Genomic DNA, 22849 nt, shown 5'->3' with positions numbered 1-22849 from the left:
ATTCTGTCTTAAATTCATCCCAATCGTAGAGCAGGGGGTCGTCTCTCCATTCTATGGGGCCCGCCCACTGCGCTGCCTCACCACCCAGATAGGAAATTAGGAAAGCTACCCTACCTTAATTAGTCATAAACATCTTTGGCTTACAGGTAATGTGGAGTAGCACTTGGGTCATGAACACTTTTCCTTTTTTATGTCCCCGTGAAACCTGTCAGGAGGAGCCAGCGGTACCTGTGCCGGCATCTCCACTACCACTGATGTTGGGATCCCCCTACATTGAACGGGTTTCTCTGCAGCAGGTCTACTCTGTATTGTAAAGCTGCTGTTTCCTAGCGTGAGGCCAAGAGCTCTGCTTGTACCAAAGCTAGCTATTCAAAGAAGACAAGGGAACCCAAAGGCAATACGGTAGGGACCTTGGGTGTATAGATTGTTACTAAAGACAGTGGTCTCTAGACAAGTAGAATTAAGGAGCAACTGGTCAACTTATGCTAAATAGGCACTATGTTCTTTGTCCAGCCGGACAGTATTTATTCAATAATAGACATTTTTAGCAAAACAATAAATAACACATACAAGTGGGACGCAACCTGCATCCATCTCCAAGACATACATAAGCAACACAAATTTGTGGGGTTGGGGGGTGGGATGGAATTAAGAGTGGAGGGAACAAATTCAGGCAAGAACATGAAGTCTGTGTTCAATATTACTTTCCAAACTTAAATTACAAGAGAGTACCATTGTCAATTGTAATCCAAAATATTTAGAAACATATGGTACAATTGGTATCAACGACGTTTCGATCCCTTTGGAGAAAATCATGGGATCATCCTCAGGACAGTAATAATGAACATGCCTAAAAGAAGCCATAATGTGGCGGTTCAGCATTTAACTGGCTACTGGCGTTCCTTGCTTGTAGGGGAAAGCTGATCTGTTTTTATTTCTATGTATGATTCGCAGTGTTGGAAAGGGAACTGAAGCAAAAATCACATCTGGGATGTCTGAAGTTTAGGGAGGGACGAGTTTTTAAAAAAAATTAAAAAAAGTGTTTTTTCTTTTGTGAACAAAAGACCAAAGAAGGCCAAAAATGTCCCATTTAAATAAAATACGTGCTGGACATTTTCACGCATTACATCGCATCCACTCTGTCATCTCCTAATAATATCATGAAGCAATGTGATACTCAGTCAATGCTGGAATGCATGTGTGTGTCTGTCGGGGTGGGGCACTTCTAGGGGAACAGATTCATCTGAACCTCTTTTCTGCTAAAGGTCTTTCTTTACTTTTCTTTCAATTAATACGTTATTACAGTTTCCAATTTTAAATCCTTTCAGCTTCACTAATTTCTCACTCTCTACTTTACAAAATACACATTATTTTAACTATTACATTCTCTTGTTTTGTTAGTTATATAGCTCTTTCCATACCCTTTTGTGGCCTAAAGCACTTTAGTTTAAATATATTGCTACATTGGTGTAATGTATGTGCAAATGACTCCACTAGTATCTGTGTGCATATGTAACAGAAAATTGAAAATATCCAGTTTTTTTATTCAGGGTTGTGCGCCTATTACACCCTAACATAACTTATAATGTTAGTTCAATAAAATATATCACTTTATCAAAAAGGGTCTTTGTTTTCTACACTAGTAGGACAGATACTTGACTTATTTTATCCAATATTACACTTGTTTTTTTGAAAAAATATTCTCCAATAATTATCTACTTTGACAATATCTATTTACTTGTGATGACAAGATAATCATATCTTGTGTTTCATGACATGGTCAGGGTGTTGTCTTACATTCGACTGTGCCAAGGCCAGTTCTAATTTGCACTCATCTTCAGACAACATAAGCTATGGAATAAAATGTTTCATTCTACTTGATTCAGCATTTATATTTCAAAGATGGAAGCACCTATGCATGTGGAGTGCAAGAGGTGTTCTGTGGCTGATGACAACTGTAAGTCAAAAACATGCAAATGCGTCCGCCCTAGACAGGGGGAAAAACAGAGGGGTGTGTTGCTATGTTTTTTAACATGACCAGTACAGTAAATACTAGAGTAGATTAGTAAGTTAATGTAGTTGTTCCAGGGATTTCAAACGTGTGTGTATGTATGTATATATATATGTATATATGTATATGTGTATATATATGTATGTATGTATATATATATATATATATATATATATATATTCATATATATTCATTCATTCATTCTGTCTTTATTTCGATCACTTGGACCATAAAAGATGTATATCAAAGGTTAAAAACAGTCGTATTTGATACATGTTCATAAAACAAGAATTAAAAAAAAATCATTAAGGTTGTCATCTTATAGTACAGATTCAAAAGTGCTAGTGCAAGATTAGAAGCAGGCTACTAATTACTATTGCAAATCACATTTGTAGTTAATAAAAACAATTGCAATCCTTTTCCGGTTTAAATTATCTGTACATTAGATTTTTATAGTGCCTGAGCCTGATCCATATCAGAGTTCAGAATATAACGAGTACGCATGTGCCAAATCGCTGTTAGGAATTTAGCTATCGCAAACACAGTTGGAGGAGATAAGTCCATCTTGAGTATTCTATAGGCTGGAATGCAATGCCTAAAACCTAGGTTCTTAAGAAGAAGGACAAGCCAGTACTTTCTAAATTTTCGATAGGCACTACAAAAGAGTACAACATGTAATTCATTTTCCAACTGGTTTGGACATGCAGGGCATAGCTTAGTGGAGGGGGCTGAGATCAGGTACTTGTGAGTGCTCTAAGAGGAAGGGTGCCATACCTCTACTGCAAAAATAACTTCCTGGTTAAAACGGGACAAATTCCATCGAGGACCCGTTCCAAGTGGTAGGAGTCTTTAGATTGAATAAATGAGTTTGTTAAAGTCCCCAACCACGTGTTCCCTATAGTAAGGTGTTTCATTTTGAATCATAGTATTCCTTTGACAAACGTTTGCGCGAGACCTTACTGCAAGCGTTTTCAGGGTCTAGCCATAATTCTGGCCTTCCTAAGCTTTCGCATGACTTTTTTATGTATTTTAACCAGGGGGTGTTCTTCATGTTTGGTAAACTTAATATCTCTTTCAGCTCCATCCTGTAACTCAGGAGCTCAGGAGTAGCCCAAAGTCGTCGCCAGAATGTTAACGGTTTTAAACCCAATTCCTCTTCAATCGATCTAAGACCCAGATCAAGTTTAAGAGGAAAAAGCGGGGTGCTTGATGGTAAGGCTACCAATTGCCTGTTGAACTTGTTTTCTGTAGTCAACAAGTTTTGGGCGGATGTATGTCCCCACAGTTCCCCACCATGTGTGACTGCCCCCCTCACCTGCATTTTGTACATTTCAAGCAATGGACTGAGGGTTTTGATAGTCGATCTGTTTATTATCCTAAAAATACCGCCCGTTGACTGCGTCAGTTTGAGATTGGCCTTTGTCCGGTGTGTGTCCCAGGTCATGTTTTGGTTGATAGTCACCCCCAGGTACTCGAATGTATTAACCCTCTCTAACCTCGTTGAACCTATGGTCGGATTGGGGCGAGTTGTGGGTGGGGGGCTGAAGATCATATATTTGGTTTTCAACGCGTTAATCTCAAGCCCCCTTTCCCCACAAAATGTCGCAAAACCATCCAGAACACGTTGTATCCCCATTGGGGATTTTGACAGCAGCAGGGTGTCATCCGCAAACATGATTGCTGGCACCCTGCTGCCGTTAAGCTTTGGGGCATCTGTATCATTAATCCTAGTCAGATGGTCGATTACCCCGTTGACAAAGAGGCAGAACAGGGTGGGTGCGAGCACACAACCTTGTCTCACCACCCCTGTCAATGGGGAATCTCGATGAGAGCATCCCGTTCCTGCCACACTTGACCCGTGCAAAGTTTTCTTGATGGAGTCTCATCAGTATATTCAAGATATCGGGTGGAATGCACAACTCCAATAGCACAGACCATAGTTTGGGTCTTTTTTATATCAAACAAAAGGCTCAGGGGGAGAGAATATGTTAAAAACTGGAAAGATATCCAATGTATGAGTTAAAGAAGCCCTTCACAACAGCCTAATAGTATAAAAATTCTACATTTATTTCAACATTTCGGAAAGTTGTTTTGAACATACACATAATCTCAAGCAAGAAAAACGCTGGTGTACAAAAAACATTACATATAGACCAGACAGGTGGCCACAGAAATATAAATCACAAAAAAAGGAACATCATAAACATGAATACTGTGTCCTTATAAAAACGTTTTAAGCCACAGAGAAGCGTCGACGGCGTTTCGACCGGTATGTCATTTAGCGGTCATCTTCAGGACTCAAAATTGTTCTTGAGCAAGAGATCTGTTCAATAAAAGATACATTTTAACAGTAATTCTTGATAATTTTTCCAATTTTTACAATTTACAATTTGGTCAAAGTAGGCATCTCACGAAGTAAAGGGCGACCAAGTGAAAGATAGAGCCCGTGAGCAAAAAAGGAGAATGTTGAGGAAAGATAAATAGCCTTATACCACACCACTAAGTGAAGAAACCTCATACCAATTCGTAAAAGGAAGGCAAAAATTACCTTCAGCTTTAAAAGGTGGGGAGGATAAACCAGTTTATATTTTAGGGTCCTCCAGGATCATTAATCCATAACTAAAAAGTACCAAAGGCAAAGACACAATTCACTTGAGCTGTAAATGTGGGCCAAAAGCAAATCATGTAGCCCAAAGTGTATTGCACTTACCACAAAAGGCGGATAAATTCAGAATAAAGTATAGCCACTCGAAAGTAGAGATCATCAAACCATTCAGCTAGCCACTTAATAGCCCGACAGGTTCTGTACACATTTTTTTTCAATTCATCGCCTGTAGGCTGTTGAAAATACAAAACGTAAGTGTAGGGTGAACCAGGCAATCGATATTAATTATTACAGCAATAGTTCTTCAAAACAGACCGGTAACAGAGAGTTAACCGCTAACATCAAAGTCACGTCGAATTATAGAGCCGGTATCTGAAATGACCCTGCATTACGAGAAATAAGTGAAATGGGAGACGCCTGATCTATATCGCGTCAAACCATACAACGTATCGGTATTGTGTCAAACCACAATACGTATGGAAAAAACGTGAGTGTCACAACCAAGCAGTTTGGAATTTTAAGCCTCAAAAAACGTTTAGTTATTTAATGATTTAATGGCCCTCATATTTGTATACGTATGCCCCCAAAACTCAGTCTTAACAAAACGGGCAGTATTTACGTGCCGCTTTCCAAGCGTGGACGGCACAGGAGCAAAACTTACGTTTGGGCCATTAAATCATTAAATAACTAAACGTTTTTTGAGGCTTACGGGGGCCTACGTATACAAATATGAGGGCCATTAAATCATTAAATAACTAAACGTTTTTTGAGGCTTAAAATTCCAAACTGCTTGGTTGTGACACACACGTTTTTTTCCATACCTGTTGTGGTTTGACACGATACCGATACGTTGTATGGTTTGACGCGATATAGATCAGGCGTCTCCCATTTCACTAATTTCTCGTAATGCAGGGTCATTTCAGATACCGGCTCTATAATTCGACGTGACTTTGATGTTAGCGGTTAACTCTGTTACCGGTCTGTTTTGAAGAACTATTACTGTAATAATTAATATCGATTTCCTGGTTCACCCTACACTTACGTTTTGTATTTTCAACAGCCTACAGGCGATGAATTGAAAAAAAATGTTGTACACAACCTGTCGGGCTATTAAGTGGCTAGCTGAATGGTTTGATGATCTCTACTTTCGAGTGGCTATACTTTATTCTGAATTTATCCGCCTTTTGTGGCAAGTGCAATACACTTTGGGCTACATGATTTGCTTTTGGCCCACATTTACAGCTCAAGTGACTTGTGTCTTTGCCTTTGGTACTTTTAAGTTATGGATTAATGATCCTGGAGGACCCTAAAATTATAAACTGGTTTATCCTCCCCACCTTTTAAAGCTGAAGGTAATTTTTGCCTTCCTTTTACGAACTTGGTATGAGGTTTTTTCACTTAGTGGTGTGGTATAAGGCTATTTATCTTTCCTTAACATTCTCCTTTTTTGCTCACAGGCTCCATCTTTCACATATACATATATATATATATATATATACATATACAGATTACAAAGGCAGATATAGCACATTTTCTACTCGTGGTTAGGTGTAATTTTATACTGCAAATCCGATTTATGTGTTTTTTAAAACAACTTTAGTGCCATTTTAAAATAATAAGTCATGTAATTTGGGTTCAGTATGGCACGTTTTAAGTGGAACCTCCAAGCGAGGGCAGGGTGAGATGAGTAAATAAAAGGATGGCACCAAACCAAAGGTGGCCTTTCCCATTTTGACTCCCATAGGAAAATTACCATTTCTGAAAAAAATTATGAAAAGTGACTGAACAGAATTACACAAATCTTGCCATGAAAATAGACATTTAATGTAGGATGTGCCTTTGCTTGGTTTGGTGTACATATGTTGAATATTATTAAAATAATTAGCATTACAAAAGCATCTCTGGAATGCCTCAGATTTGTGATCGGTCAATAAAATGTTGTGGTTGCCATTACAGGATGCAGGCACTGGGTTTTCATGTCTTGAAAAATAAAAATGGCCATAAAGAGTCAAGGAGAAAATCCCTTGAGCCCTTGGCTCTGGCGAGGGAGGTGGGATATAGGAGCCTTTCTTTTGTTATGTGTGGTTTGCCCATCTCCATTTTTTAAATAAATAACTTAAAAAATACTTTTACTCCCAGCGCGGAGCCGGTTTCACGAGCGTCGCATGTTATCTTCTACTAGCAGCTACTAGCAGCATCTCCTCAAGCGGTGCCCTCATTCCCACCACAGAATAAAACCCTGTCTTTTCTACACTCCTCCCTCCTCGCTTCCTGCTTACGTAGACAGCGCCTTTAACTTCAGACGCCTGCTGTACTTGCAATAGATGCACTGCTGCTGCCATTTTATTTCTTTTGTTGCAGTGCTGCATGTTTGCAGAAACGTATCAGATAGTATTTTTAAATTAGTTACTTGCTCTTGCATACAATACAAATTTTTTCCTTTATATATCACTGCCTCCTATGGGGAATTCTTATATCCAGCGTACTGTATAATGTGCAAATAGCAAAATAAATACATGAGACAATCTAATATCCAACCAACAAATATTATGACATAGGAATAAAATTACTATTAAAAAAGTTCCTTAAAAATAGATAGAAATGTTTTAAAAAATTGATATATCTTATAACAAACCATTTCATTTGGAGGAGAGAGAACCAAAGATCTGGCTTCCTGGGTAGAGTGAATATTAAATTTGATAAAAAATGGCTTTAAGAACACTTAATGTTGTATTTGCTTTTTGCTTAATCAAAATGTAGTACACATTGATAAGAATTAAATGTCTCTGAAACAGGGAGCTTTTTAGTGTTTTTTTTCTGAGTAAATGTACTTTTCCTTTCACAAAAATTTAAAAATATCTTTTGGTTGTTGAGCACTTGAATCTATTTTTCTTTCAGCTTAACTGTTGAGGTTTTAAGGGCAAAAGGTCCTATTGTTGAAGGAAACGACCCAATCTTCGAACGCGGCTCCACTACCACCTATTCTAGCTTCAGGAAAAGTTCCTACTCGAAGCCTTGGTCAAATAAAGGTTAGATGTTTTTTTTATTGTCATGTGAAGTTTTAAAAGGAGCTTTGGGTGTTCAAATGTTCATTTGTTTATCAATAAAATAATAGACTGAAAACGCTGTCTGACCTATATAAATTTTGACCAATTGGAATTACAAGTTCATCATGTTACAACTTCAAATCCTTGCTCATTACAAACTAACGATACAAAAAATATGACCAGCGCTCACTTGCTTACAACAAAGAACAATTACACAAACTGTAGATTGCTGAGTTTTACGTTGATGTGTGTGTGTGTGTGTGTGTATGTAGGTGTTTTCACTGGAAAAAACACATTTTACAGGGATGTTATAGTTAGGTACTGGATTTACTCGCAGAAAACGATAGAAATTCAGTAGTTATAGTTACCAGCCCGAGCTATAACTTGCTACCCCACAATGTGTGTGTGTATATATATATATATATATATATAATGTGTGTAGAAGTATATTTGTGTGTGTATATTTATACATGTGTGTATATATGTATGTATCTTTATGTATATATGTGTATATGTATATATGTGTACATGAATGTCTATATGTGTATATATGTGTATATGTGTATATGTATGTATATTTGAATATATGTATATATTTGTGTATATGTATATGTGTATATTTGTGTATATGTGAAAGACCCTGTGAGGGCGAAACGCATTGGTGGAGTAGTGCTGTTCTGTAAATAAATAAAAAATGTGATTACTGGAATCACTGAGTGCAACATACTTTGTATCATATGTATGTATGTGTGTGTATATATATGCATGTGTATGTGTGTATACAAGTATAAATATATATATATATATATATATATATATATCTAGCATTTATACCACCTTTTGGGTTAAGATCTCACATTTTCAAACTGGCTCATGTAGGTCATCTGGGTCAAGGTATGACCATTAGAAGGGTTAAACAATAATTTTGGTGGCCAAGCATGGATGATCAAATCAAGAGTTGGGTGGAGAATTGTAATTCCTGTAAGGAGAGTGAGAAGAGGTTGAAAGTTGGTCTTCAAAGTGGTAAGGGGCATATAACTGATCCAGGAAAACCTTGGTTTCATCTGTGTTTGGATTTTATTGCTCCTCCTTCTGATTTACCATTGAATATGCGTTTTGCAGTGGTGGTTATTGATGTACACTCGAGGTGGTTGTGTGTTGAATTTTTGAGAGGTATTACAACTAGGTCTACCATAGGGGTTCTGGAACGGCTCTTTTTGGTTGAAGGTCTTCCTCACATGATCTTAACTGATAATGGTACACAATTGACGTTGAATGAGATGAAATGTTTTTTTGAGAAATGCGGTGTGAAACATTCGTGCAAATCTCTCTATTATCCCATGGGAAATGGAATGGTGGAGAGTTCCACCAGACTAACTAAGGGCACCATTCAACTAGCGTTAGCCAACAATCTTGATGTTAACCGTGTCCTGGAGGAGATGATTTGGTCTTATCGCTCTACGATTCATAGTGTTACCCAGAAATCCCCTTTTCAAATCATGGGGGGACGTTCTCCAGGTTCTAGATTAGTTCCATCTTGGTTAAAAGATTGGGTACTTTCTGATGGGGAGGATGTTCCAGATGTGGTACATGGCAAAATTATGGTCGGTGATTGGATCAAAGTGAAGTCTGGTAGGACCAAAGCTGGTCTACACAAATTTAAGGGGCCTTTCCGTGTCATGAGAGTGAGTAACTGTTTTGTGGTTTTGGAAGGTGGTGAGAGTTGGAATTTGAGGAATGTGCCTCTATATCAGAAGGGTGGTCATTGTGTGAAACAAGTTCCTGGTGAGGATAGATGTTCTGGTGCAATGTTTATGTCTGATTCTTCTTTCAAGGATAATGATTCCCAACAAATTGATCAACAGGACTCTCGTGTTTTGCAAGGCGGGGGTGCAAGGGAAGATGAGGGTGTCACTGTAGAGCGTAGGGTTTGTAGGCCTCCAATTTACCTTAAAGACTATGTTACTTTTTAATTTTATTTTGTTGCTTGATGTTTAATTTACCAAGAAGGGGGATGTGTTATGATGTTTAATTTGCTAAGAAGGGGGATGTGTTATGATGAGCTTTTCCTTACCTCATTGCATTCTCTGCATGTGCTATGTGTTCTATGTTCTTGGTTCCGAATGTAGGGCGGACGGCACTCGATAGTTGACAGTTGCACTGGACTGTCGAGGTGGTCGGATGCCAGGTTGCTTTCTCCAATAAAACTTACCTTAATCTCCCTGTACCTGTTTTCTTCGTGTTTTGACTATGAAGCATCACAACAGTATGCCCCCAATTTTCTCCTGAATTGTTGATGTACTTGGACGGAGTGTGCCCTGGGCTCCTGCCAATCAGGTGCCCAGGGCCAGTGTTCCTTCCCTAAAACTGTGTTGAAACTAAAACCCAATTGGCATCTCTAGCCACCTGTCAGTCCCTGGTAAATGGTACCCTAGATTCCCAGGGCACTGTGACCAGAGAAGATCCCTAAGGGCTGCAGCACTTATTGTGCCACCCTTAGGGGCCCTGTACCCTGACCCACATACACTGCCTTTGCAGGCTGAGTGTCTTGATGCAGAACTAAACAAAGAGTCTACATGGCATACATCCCTGTTTGCCATGCCCACAAACACACTGCCCCGGCATACCTCAGTCACCCCTCTATGCCAGTGGTGTGGGCACAGGTGCATGAGCCCTGTGCCACTACAGTACCCAGGGCCATTCCTGGGCACTATAAGTGCAGTGATGCCATTAAGAGTATATGGTTCTGGGAGGTTGTCATTTCGAACTCCACAGCACCATAATGGCTACACTGAAGATATCAAACTTCTCAGCACATTAAACCCGCACTGATGCCAGTGTGTGATTTAATGCCCAATGCACGACAGAGTTGCAGGCATGCGGCGAACCAGATGCAACTGGTTCCTTAAACCTAACCACCTCCCAGTGTCCTGACTGCGGGGCTACCGAGGCTGCCACCACCAGACAAGTTTCTGGACCCCTGGGTCTAGAGCTTGCCGCTCGCGGGGGCCTGAAACAATGTACATCCTGGGATGAGGTGACAAGCCTCCTCCCCCAGGATGGTCAGGGGAAGCTTCAAAGGCATGTCGCCTTTTGTGAGTTTATCCAGGCCACTTGCTGTACTCAGCAACTGGCCCCCATCGGTTCTGACCCCCACTCTGGCGGGAAGACAGGCGGGAAACCCCAAGTGAGGAAAGGGAGTGTGCCAGCCTCTGCCCACCCCACCCCTCAGATGGGAGAGGCGAGGAGAAGCACAACTCCGGGCTAGTGGAGAAGTGTGGCTCACTGGTTAGAGGAAGCAGACCTGGAAGCAGAGGTCAGCACGGGACCAGGGTTCAATTTCCAGCTCGGCGGGGTCTTGAGTCCTAAAATGTCCATGGACTCGACAATTCTCCCTCCGGTGCCTACTCGATTCACGGGTTCACACTCTGCGACTCTGGGCAATAGCTTGCTTAATCTCCACAACGGCCCCTCGCGGCGGGATGCCTGGCTTTCACCTTGCGGATACCCTGCCGGGGTTATCTCACAGGGGACTACCAGGACGGATTCCCTATGCAAGTGCTTAGAAACCGCTCGGTGATTTGCGCTATATAAATTCCTGTACATTTACATTTACCACCATCTTGAGGATGGGGAGCCCTACCCAGTCAAAGCTAGGCTCCTGCCCCCCTCCCACTGGAGAGTGGCAGAATAGGGGGTGTACTCACCCTAGGGCAGGGACCCATTGGTCCCTGCCCTTGCCCTATCTGTAACGATCCTAAATTTAGTATTTAGGGGCACCCTGAACCTTCCTTCCTCAGATCCCGATTTCGAAACTACAAGAAGAAAGAAGACGTGCCGTGCAGCTGCTAATAAGAGGATGACACCAACTGACTTGCCCCCAGCCCTACAGGCCTGTTGATCCTTGAACCTTCTCCTGCTAAACTCGGCGTCTCCAGTGGTCAGCAACCTCGAAAACCCAGAGGACCTGACTGCCTTGCTCATTTAAAGACTGGGACTCCCACGAGTAGTAGTTCTGCTCAAACAGCAACAACCCTTGACCTTTCCAAGCACCAATAAAATTACACAAGGGCCTTGCGCCCTAATAATCTAATAGTCCCCTGGGCCAACTGGCCATCTCTAAGGGGCTCAAATGCCCTCTGTCCAAAAGTCAGGGCTGCTGCCTAAGCAGTGACAGTCACTGGGGCGCACATGGCGCAAACCTAAACGTGGCAGCTGCCCACTACTTGCTGGGCAGCTGTGAGACTGAAATAAAGGCCTAAATGTTGCAGCTGGCACTAAGTGCTGCGCAGCTGTGCAGGCCAAGGTAGGGATGAAGGAGTGCGTCTCACGCCTGTTTTAACAAGACATGTCCCCTGAAATAAAAAACCTAAACGGTGCAGCTGCCCACTACTTGCTGGGCAGCTGGGGTGTAGAATTGCGGCATGGGCCCTCACTGGCCTTGGGGAACAAATGCGCCGCACGTTGGAGCCATCTGGCTCTGAAAATAGGAGGGAGGCCAACCTGTGGTGCCATTGGGCTCTGGAAATAACATCAGCAACCCGTGGGAGCCATCTAGGCTCAGGAAACAAACTATGCAGAAGGTTGGAGCCCTCTAGGCTCGGGGAAGTACTGAGTCAACGTGGGAGCGGCCCAATGCCACCTGGGGCCACTCGGGGGAAGCAAAATATGCCACCCAATAATTATGCCCCCAACGGTGGAGCGAATGCGGAGGGAAGAACCTGGGCCCCTTGAGGCTCTCTACACCACTACTGCCCCTCTTCATGGGAGCGGCCCGCTGCAGGACGGGGCCGCTCGAAAAGCGTTAATTGGGTACTGTGCCTTTTTATAAGGCACCCTCGATAGTCCCTCACGGAGCCCCCCAGCCCTTTCCTACTCACCAGGCTGCTCGCGGGGGACTCCTCTCCGTGGTCGCGGCGGGGGCAGGCTGCGGCGCTTGCAGGGCTCTCTCCATTAACGGGAGCCCCGCCTCACCAGGTGCCGTGCTTCACCCGGGCCCCCATCTCGGGACCCGGACTTAGAAAAGGAAGCCCGCGAGGCTCTGCGCAGCTTCTCCCCAGCCGGAGAGCAGTGGAATTGGAGCCAGCGAGGCTCCGGCTTGCGTTGCCGGCCCCGCCCACAATCAGGCGGCGGGTCTGAATTCGGCTTCCGGTGCTCCTCCCGGGCTGCAGCGGTGCAATGCGGGTCAAAACTAGGAGTAGGCTCCCTCGTGAGTAATAATAAACAGCGGGGTGGGCACCCGCTGTAATTTAAATATAAATACAGGCAAAGTTGCGGGGTAGGCACCCGCGCAAAAAAAAAATAAAAGGAGTGGGGTGGCACCCGTATGAATAACGAAAGAAGCGGGATGGGCACCCGCAATTTAAATACCACATCAAGTGGGCATAATGCAGGGTGGGCACCTGCCTTCAATAATTAAAATAAGCGGGGTGGGCACCCGCGCTGCCATTATAAATGCAGCAATTAGGTGTAGGCTCCCTCAAGATAAGGAGTAAATTAAGATAAAGCGCTCCCAGGCGCTAAGGGTAAAGACACTCAGTTCAAAAGCGCAGCTGGAGCAGAAATAGTCCTAGTGCAAGGAAAAGTCCCCCAGTCATCCCAGACCAGGCAGAGGGGTCCCCCAGAAGTCCTCCCAGCATCCAGGGGCTGGGCAGAGCCCAGGCAGGCAAGCCTTCCCCTGAGTTCCAGCAGCAGCATACCCCTGGCAGATTCCAATCCAAGACAAGAACATTTACTTGGGGTCACAGCCCCTCACTTTATACAGTGAAATCCTTTGTTGTCAAAGGTGCAGGCCAGGGGCGAACCAGATGCAACTGGTTCCTGAGCACTTTGTTTTGCTCAGCCCCTCTCCCTATTCACAGGACAGGCCAGGGACATCGGACACACCACAGGGGGTGGTGGATCCAGCATTGTGGAGGGAAGGCCCAGCCTATTCAGGTCCCAGGTGCGCTCCTCCCTGCCATCAACATGCAGATCTCTCCATTCAACACCGGGGCAGACCCATCCTGACTCCTGGAGCCAGGCACACCAGCCAGCTCCAGCCAATCACAAGCCAGACAGTCAATTCACATTCACTGCACAGACATTCCAACTTCTAGAAGTGGCACTTCTACACTAGACACATTAAATATGCACACATCATCGCGCATCGTTTAATCTCACAAGTTCGCATATACCAAACTCGACCCTGCACTCCCCACACATCAGCAACTACCATGGACACACATATCCCCCATTCATTCCTATGGGAGGGCAGGCCATCTGAGCACACACTCAGAGTGCGCTCGCACTTTACACTGGGCCGCAGTGCTAAAGTGCTCAGAGGACTAAAATCCCTACCACCTTGCCAGAGGCTAAAGGCAATAAGTTTAGAGGTGAACCTGCCAAAAAGGCCCAAATCCAACAGTTAACATTAGCTGGGTTTCACTCAGAATTTCCTCTAAGTGTCGAGTTTTGATACTTTAAAATATTCACGAAAAATCAGCCGATAAACGAAAACACTCACCTGCTATCAGGAGAGATCACAGTGCTGTATCTTTGAGCCCAGCACTGAACCTAAAAAGTAATTATAACAGTGATTTACTGTTAACTCAATTTGCCTGGTTTTTGCCAGAATTTGTTCTAAGTGTCAATGTTACAAACTTACAAATATTCCTTAAAAATCGCCTGTGTAACAAAAACGATTTCTTTCAACTGTTTACGGGAAATGCACCAGGGCTGAATCCAGGATCCAAACATTTTTTTTTCCTTTAACATGTGCACTTTATTTGAATGTCTTCAATTAAGTGTACAGGTAAGCCCTCCCTCCCCACATAATGGCACCACATCTTACTGATGTCAGAAGAAAGTTTGTAAACCTTCAAACAGCTAATTGGGGATTGTCCATACTGACTACAGGAACAAAATTGAAGATACAGACCAAGTGTTTTAAGGCAAAAGATACAAAAGACTTGTTGGGTAACATAACTTCACATACAAGCAATACTATTGTAAAGTGATTTAATTGCATTTACTTAAATCTTCCCATTGAGGTCAATGTTAGATTGTATTAAACTTGTGTTGCATATTGCAACAACTGTAACTATTGCATTGCAAAGTCTATTGCTATTTGAAAGTATTCAATTGCAACATCTCATTCTGAGAAAGAATTTATGATATCTATTGTGGTTCTAAAATAAAGTTACTATATTAGTTTTATATACAAAACTATTGACCTAGAGATGAGTTCTTGAGTGTGTGAGACCATTTGCTAACTGAGTGTGTACAACAAATGCTTTATACTGTCCTCTGATACTGCCTTACTGCTCGACCAAGCTAGCACGTTAGAGATTAAGGTTATATCTAACTTTAGCCTCTGCCATACCTCTGAGGATTGTGGACTCTGTGCACACTGTACCTTACTTTGGTCCAGTATATACAGAGACACTTTCTTGCTTTGGTAGATCAGCGTTGGGATACAAACTTGCATTTGTTGGACTACTTAGTTACTATCTGATCACACAACAGAACTCTTAAATTGCCTTTAGTATTCTGAAATAGTTGTTTCCAAAATACTAAAAGTCTTGTGAGGGCCTTGCTTAAGTCCCATTAGAATTTTGGAAAAATAAGTCACTGTAGTCAAGGGTAGAGGGTTAGAACTGTCAGGTTAGAATGTCTCAAAAGAACCCAGCTACTAGTGAAGGTAACAACATGCAGGACCTGGTAGAGGAGCTTGACCTCAAACCTTACTCACACTTGTCCTTCAAGAAATCGAGGTTCCTATGTATTTATTTATTTATTTAATTGTAAAGCCCCAGAATCGACCCCAGAAGGCTCAAGAACGGGCTGCGTGAGGGAAGAATGTCAGCTAGAGATCAGAAGTGAAGAGATGGGTATTGAACTGTGTCTTGAATTGAAGATGTTCCGTGCACTGTCTTAGTTGTACAGGGAGCTTGTTCCAGTGGTGGGGACCCAGATAAGATAGGGCCTTCCCACCCTGCCTGGTTCGTTTAATTCTAGACACAGCAAGGAGGTGCTTGGATTCTGAATGGAGGGACCGCCGAGGGGTGTAGAAGATAAATTTATCCGCAAGAAAACTGGGGCCAGAGTTGGCTAAGGCCTTGTGAATGGTGCAGTTGACTTTAAACTGTACTCGGTTCCGTATCGGGAGCCAGTGGAGCTGATGAAACAGAGGCCGACAGGCTGTCCTTGGGGGTGCGTTCAGGATCAGACGTGCTGCCGTATTCTGGACCACCTGAAGTCTATCAAGGGCGGTCTCGTTGGCAGACAGCAAAAGACCATTGCAGTAATCCAGGCGAATTAAAATAAGCGCCTGGGTTAGCGTCTTCCTAGATGAGTCAGGGAGTAGAGGAAGGATTAGACACAGAAGACCCAGCACATGAAAACAGGAGCCAGCTGTCATGGCAGCATGCTCCTTCATAGTGAGGGTCTGCTCAAGGCGGACACCCACGTTTTTAACACAGGTTTTTGGAACGGGGGAGTACCTAGGTCTGGGGGCCACCAATCGGGTGTCCACAGTAGTTGAGCTTCTCCGAAGGGCATGATTTCCGTCTTCCCCATAATGCACTGGAGAAAAAATGGATGCAAAATTAAAAAGATAATCATGGGCCTGCATCCAACCAAACAAGCTCCCCAGGAGCTCTTGGCTGAGTATACTAAGGGCCACCCCTCTGAACATGGTGATGACCAGTCAGATGGGGAAAGAGAGGAGGAGGATAGAGACCCCCCTCCCACCTCCAGGGAAGAGAGGGCTCCCATATCCTTGACTCCAAGAATAATTCTCTGGGGTCTTAGAGCCCACACAGGTGGACCAGGTCCCAGAGAAGACATTGGGAATAGCCCCAATGAAGAAGGCAGCTTCTCGGCCATGCTGGCCAAGAGATTAGACCTAGAGTCCAGATTCCTGGCTCTGGAGAAGGAAAGGAAAGAGATGGGTTTAGCACCCATCAATGGTGGCAGCAATACTAATAAGGATAAAGTGCAGTCTTATGCTCCTAAAATCCCCAAAGACATTGTCCCTACATTTGAGGAAGGTAATGACATCACCAAATGGTTCACAGCCTTTGAGAGGGCTTGTGACATGAGAAAGTTAAAAAAAACTCTCTGGGGGGCACTCCTGTGGGAACTGTTCTCTGGTAACTGCAGATACAGGAACTGTTCTCTGGTAACTGCAGAGACAGGTTTCTGCCCCTCTCTGGGCCAGATGCAGGGTCCTATGACCTCATGAAGAAGACTGATTGAGGGCTTTGAGCTCACTACTGAGGAGTATAGAATTAGATTCAGGGGGGCTCACAAAACCCAGACCCAGTCCTGGATTGCTTTTGTAGATTACTCAGTAAAGACACATGATGGTTTGTTAACTGGACACAATGTGCATGATGATTTTCTGGACTTTACAATTTGTTTATGAAGGAACAGATTTTGAGTAATTGCACAAATGAAAAGTTACATCAGCATTTGGTAGACCTAGGTCTAATTTCTCCCCAAGAATTCGGAAAGAAGGCAGACCACTGGGTCAAGACATGGGTGACAAGGACAGCCACTGGGGTTGACCAGAAGAAGGTGGTTACAAAACCTCCCCAGGGGAAAGGTGGTGAGAATCCCCAAGATAAAAAGTCTGAGTCTTCTAAATGGCCCCAAAAACCTGTACAGGTGGGTGGGTCCCAAACTACTCCCTATGTGCCTCAGCCCTATAGGGGAAAGAACTTTGGTCCTTTAAAGGCCTGGTGGAACAACTGTAAGAAGTTGGGACACTTAACTTTGGATAAATCTTGCCCCCACAACAAAAGCCCTAAGGCACCCAGTACAGCTACACCTGGGGTAGCAAGTCTACAACAGTGTGCCCAGAGCAAATCAGGATGCGCACTGAAGCAGTTCTAGTTTCAGAAAGGGAAGTTGAGTTTGCCACTGTAGCTGTGTGGCCACCCAACTTAAAGAAGTATTTGCAATACCCCTGGGTTAATGGAACTACGATAGAAGCTCTGAGGGATACAGGTGACGGTGTGACTATGGTGAGAAATACACTGGTTTCCGCTGAGCAATACTTGATTGGGAAAACTTACCCAGTCACCAATGCTAACAGTGTTACCACTAATCATCCAATGGCTATGCTGGCATTAGGCGGGGGGGGAGGGTTACTGGCCTGAAACAGGTAGTGGTCTCTCAAAAGTTACCAACTGAATGTCTGCTTGGCAATGACCTGGAAACCTCAGCCTGGGCTGAGGTTGAATTGAAAACCCATTCAGCCATGCTGGGTATCCCTGAATTGGTGTGTGTGCAAACAAGAGCACAGAGCAAAAAGAAGGGTGAAAAAGTAGGATTGGAGCTTGAAAGTATGGCCCAACCAACCAAGAGAAAAGGTAAGAAGACTGGGGGACCCGCTTCTGTATAGCAAACAACTCAGGGCCCCTCTCCTCAGGGAGAGAACTTGGAAATCCTAGAGGGAACTGCGCCTATGGAGCTTGAGCCTTACCAGGTTGAACTCCTGGGCCCAGGGGGACCTACTAGGGAAGAGCTGTGCCAGGGTCAGCAAGACTGTCCCACTCTTGAAAGACTGAGGCAGCAAGCTGTTTCAGAAGCACAAGGAGATGTCAGTGGTACCCACAGAGCTTATTGGGAAGAGGGATTACGGTATGCTGAGGAAAGAAACCACACTCCTGGAGCCACCAGGAGGGTGGTAGTGCCACAGAAGTACAGGGAGTTCCTCCTAACTTTGGCTCATGACATCCCCCTAGCTGGACATCTGGGACAAACAAAAACTTGTGAAAGGCTAGTTAGTCAATTCTACTGGCCCCAGATGCATCAAAAGGTGAAGGAGTTTGTTAGCTCCTGTGTTACCTGTCAGGCCAGTGGCAAGAGAGGTGGCCACGCAAATGCCCCCCTGATACCACTGCCAGTGGTGGGGGTTCCCTTTGAAAGAGTAGGTGTCGACATTTGGGTCCACTTGAACCCCCCACAGCCTCCGAGAACAAATTCATTTTAGTAGTAGTGGATCATGCTACTAGGTACCCTGAAGCAATTCCACTTAGGACTAATACAGCACCTGCAGTAGCCAAGGCCCTCCTGGGTGTCTTCACCAGAGTAGGATTTCCTGAAACTCATGTGGAAGAAGTGTGGAGTGCAGTACAAGTTTACTACACCATACCATCCACAAACCAATGGTCTTGTTGCGAGGTTCAACAAAACATTGTTATTATTATTATTATTATTATTATTATTTATTTGGCGCACGAATCATCCCCAAAGGGATCTCTCGGCTCCCAGGAAGCAGATGACACCATAAAGGATCATTCATCTAAAGTAGCCAGGTTTTTAGTAGTTTCTTAAAGATCGCAAAAGTGGGGCAAGCCCGCAGATCTTCTAGCAGTGCATTCCCATATTTGGGGGCCAGATAGGAAAAGGCACGCCCACCCATCTTAGCCTTTTTAATTCTCCGGATTTGGAGGAGTTTATGACCACTAGATCTTAGCTGCCTGGCTGGAGTATACCATACTAACTTTCTCGTTAGATATCCTGGTCCCAATCCGACAAGGGCTTTAAAGACCAGGCACAAAAGTTTAAAAACTGCTCTTTTCCTCATGGGGAGCCAATGTAACTCACTCAGTTATGGAGAGGAGGGAGTGCATGCAGGCATGTTCAGAGCTAGGCGTGCCGCCGTGTTTAATAATAATAATAATAAAAACATTTATAAAGCGCATGGCTGCACAACTGTGTATCCCCGCGCTGATGCTGAAAACTCTCATCCGAGAATCAAGTCAAAAGGAAGAGGGAGGCAAAATTATTGAGGGAAGAGGTGAGTTTTCAAGTTAGCTCTGAAAAGAGTTTCAGAGGGTTCCATTCTTAAATGGATCGGGAGAGCGTTCCAAAGTTTCACTCCTAGATAACGAAAGGAGCGGCCACCGATTTTTGCTCTTTGGACGCGGGGGAGTTTGAAAAGGGACATTCCTGAAGACCTCAGATGACGAGTGGGGCGATGAATGGTCATGAGGCTTCTTAAGTAGGTAGGGCCCTTGTTATGGGCTATCCTGTGGACATAGCAGAGGCTCTTGAATTTTATTCTTTCCCTTACGGGGAGCCAGTGCAGTTTGGACAGTGCTGTCTTGGCAGAAGTTCTTTTCGGAAGGCCTAATACCAGTCGGGCTGCTGCATTTTGTACACATTGCAGCTGATGAAGATGTTTTTGGTTGATGCCTAGAAGGAGGGCATTCCCGTAGTCCAGGTGCGGTGTTATAAGAGCATGCACGATGGTTTTCCTGGCTTTGATAGGTATTAGGTCAATGATTTTTCTAAGAATTCTTAATGTGCCGATGCATTTACCAATGATCTTGTTAACTTGGGATTTTCCTGAAAGATCCGAGTCGATCATGATCCCAAGGTTCTTGACTTTCTCGACAGGCTGAGGGCATTCGCCAAGAGATGTGGGCCACCACGCTTGAGACCATAGGGAGGTTTTGTTCCCTATCACTAACACCTCTGTTTTGTCTCCATTAAGCCGGAGGCAGTTACTGTCCATCCATCCGGCAGCAGCAGCCATGCACTCTGAGAAGTTTGAGGCATACTTCTCAGTATCGGGAGTAAGCTTAAACATGAGCTGAGTGTCATCGGCGTAGCTAACTATGCCAACACCAAAGTTCTCTATGATCTTTTTTTTGCACGACTTGAAGCTTTGAGAACTGGTCTTCCCTCATCTCCACCAGTAGAGCATTTTCGAAGTCAAGGTGACTGTATCAGAGCCCTTCTGGTGGGGATAGGAATCCAGGGGAAGATCTTCTTTAGCATGCGCATCAATCCGAAGCATTTCCTGGATAGTTTTTACACGCTCTTCCATGAATAATTTGCTGTCATTAGCACGCCCAGGTTTTTAGCCCATTGTTTTGGGGAGGGAAATTCTCCAAGTTCCACCGGCCACCATTCCTCAGTCCATAAATCCTCAGCTTTCCCAAACAATAAGATCTCAGTTTTATTTGAGTTCGACTGCAGGAAGTTATTTTTCATCCATGCAGAATTTTTTTTCATACACAGTTTGAATCTATCCCTGGTCACTACTGGGTCCTTCTCTATGGGGACAATGACCTGCGTTTCACCGGCATAAGAGATAGTTTGGAAGGCGCAAGAATTAATAACAGAGGCCAGAGACGACACGCAGATATTGAACAGCGTAGGGCTTAATATGGAGCCCTGGGGCACACCCTTATCCACAGTTGTAGTTCTGGATACAAAGGTGTCACGTTGTACACATTGGGATCTATCCGAGAAGAAACTCTGCATCCAATCCAAAGCCCTCCCCATGACACCAATCTCTTGCAGTTTATCTAATAGAATTCTGTGAGAGATGGTGTCAAAGGCCGCTGATAGATCCAGGAGAACCAACATAGTGGGGGTCCCTTCGTCTAAAAGCAACCTGATCGTATCTGTAACCAGCACGGAAGCCTGACTGCGAGGGATCCAAGAGATTATGACGTTCCAGATAATCTGAGAGTTGTCGGTTATCCAGGGACTCCATTATTTTTGAGCACCCTGGAAGAAGAGAAATGGGCCTGTAATGTTTTAAGTCCGCACAGTCTGCTGAGGGTTTCTTCGCCAGAGGTTTAATAAATGCTTTCTTCCATTTCAAAGTGAAAGAGGAAGTTGCTAATGACAAATTACAGATTTCCTTGATTGGATTAGCCAACTCCAGCACTAAATCAGACATGATGTTGGGAGGAGCATCGGCCGGGTGCCTGACTTAATGTGTTTTAACAATGATAGAGCTTGTCCCCTCGTGATGATTGCAAAAGTCTCCAATTTCGGCTGCAAAGGATTACCCGGAGCCGAGCTTTCTGCCCTATACTCCAGATCCTGCTCAAAAGAGCTATAGATGTTATCTATTTTACTTCTAAAATGCATGGCTAGCTCATCGCAAAATTCTTGCGTAGAGGGGCAGACAAGATTGCTAACTCTTGGATTAGTAAATTCTTTGAGAACCCTAAAGAGTTCTTTGGAAGAACCCTTGGATTCATCTATTCGGGTTGCTAGGTGTGTTCGCCTTGCTCTTTTGCAGTTCCTATGATATGCCCTATGTGCTGTTTTAGACGCCAGTCTATCTTCCTCTAATTTTGATTTCCTCCAATTACTTTCTCTAACTCTGCATGCGGCTTTCTCTGTCTTCAGGCTGTCAGAATACCATGGAGCCGGGGTGGCTCTGTCCTATATAATTTTTGTTTTGATAGGGGCAATAATATCAAAAGCCCTTGTCATCTCTGACTCCAGTTTACTTATGGCTTCATTGATGTCTTAACACTCACTAAAAGACAGAGGGGAAAATAATGAGCCAAATGTTATTGGTGTTATTTTTCTCCATTGTCTGCGAGTGACTTCGCGCCCTTATGGCTGACCTGGACTTTTATGGACAGAGAAAAAGAAACTCAGCACCACGTGATCAGACCAGCTCACTGCTTGAGGAGGTTCAACTATAAAATTTGACATATTAGTAAAAATATTGTCAAGTGTATGGCCCACTATATGTGTTGGCTCATATTCTTTGGGGGAAATATCTAACATTTCCATGGCTGCCAGCAGATCTCCTGTATTGATATTAGTAGTGGTTTCAAAATGGAAATTAAAATCCCCCACAATAAAAAAGTTTTCAGCATATAAGACATTGGGGGCAAGAGTTTCCAGTAATGCAGTGCAAAAAGTCTTCTTCTTTTCACCCGGAGGGTGATAAACTACCGCCCCTATTACCTTATGACAATGGGAGAGTTCCATCGAGAAGATCAACAGCTCCAAATTAGGTGTGGAAATAGTATCCAGAATTTTTAGATTCATAGTAGAGCGAGTGGCTATGGCCAGCCCTCCTCCCCTTTTACCTAATCTATCCGATCTTGCTACCGTATATTCTGAAGGAAATGCGATTGCTAGATTTGATTTGATTTGATTTGATTTGTGGCTTTGTAAAGCGCACATATGCCCATGGGCGACTTAGCGCTATAGAAACGTATGACTAGTGCAGTGAGGGGAGGCATGATTTAGCACGATACGAACAGCCACGTTTTTACAGATTTCCTAAAGGACAACAGGGAGTTACTGTTTTTGATAGCAAGTGGGAGCCGATTCCAATCCTTGGCTGCATGCAGTAGAAAGCTTCTACCTTCCCACCTTGCTTGTTTGAAGCGAGGGATCTGTAACAATTTTGCCTGACTGGAGCGT

At 43.7% G+C, this 22849-nt stretch overlaps 1 protein-coding gene across 1 annotated transcript in view; it reads left to right on the top strand.

Moving 5' to 3' along the window:
* The window catches only part of BDP1 (BDP1 general transcription factor IIIB subunit), a 1412545-nt gene that overhangs the window by 114866 nt on the left and 1274830 nt on the right, over positions 1-22849 (top strand). The window contains exon 6 of the mRNA XM_086960808.1: positions 7515-7645. Coding sequence (XP_086816934.1) covers positions 7515-7645 — 131 coding nt within the window. The remainder of the gene's footprint in view (positions 1-7514; positions 7646-22849) is intronic.

This window comes from Lissotriton vulgaris, chromosome 3_1 (genome assembly GCF_964263255.1).
Source record: "Lissotriton vulgaris chromosome 3_1, aLisVul1.2, whole genome shotgun sequence".
NCBI classification, from domain to species: domain Eukaryota; kingdom Metazoa; phylum Chordata; class Amphibia; order Caudata; family Salamandridae; genus Lissotriton; species Lissotriton vulgaris.
The sequence above is the reverse complement of the archived record's forward strand: the minus strand, read 5'-3'. Positions and strand labels throughout refer to the sequence as shown.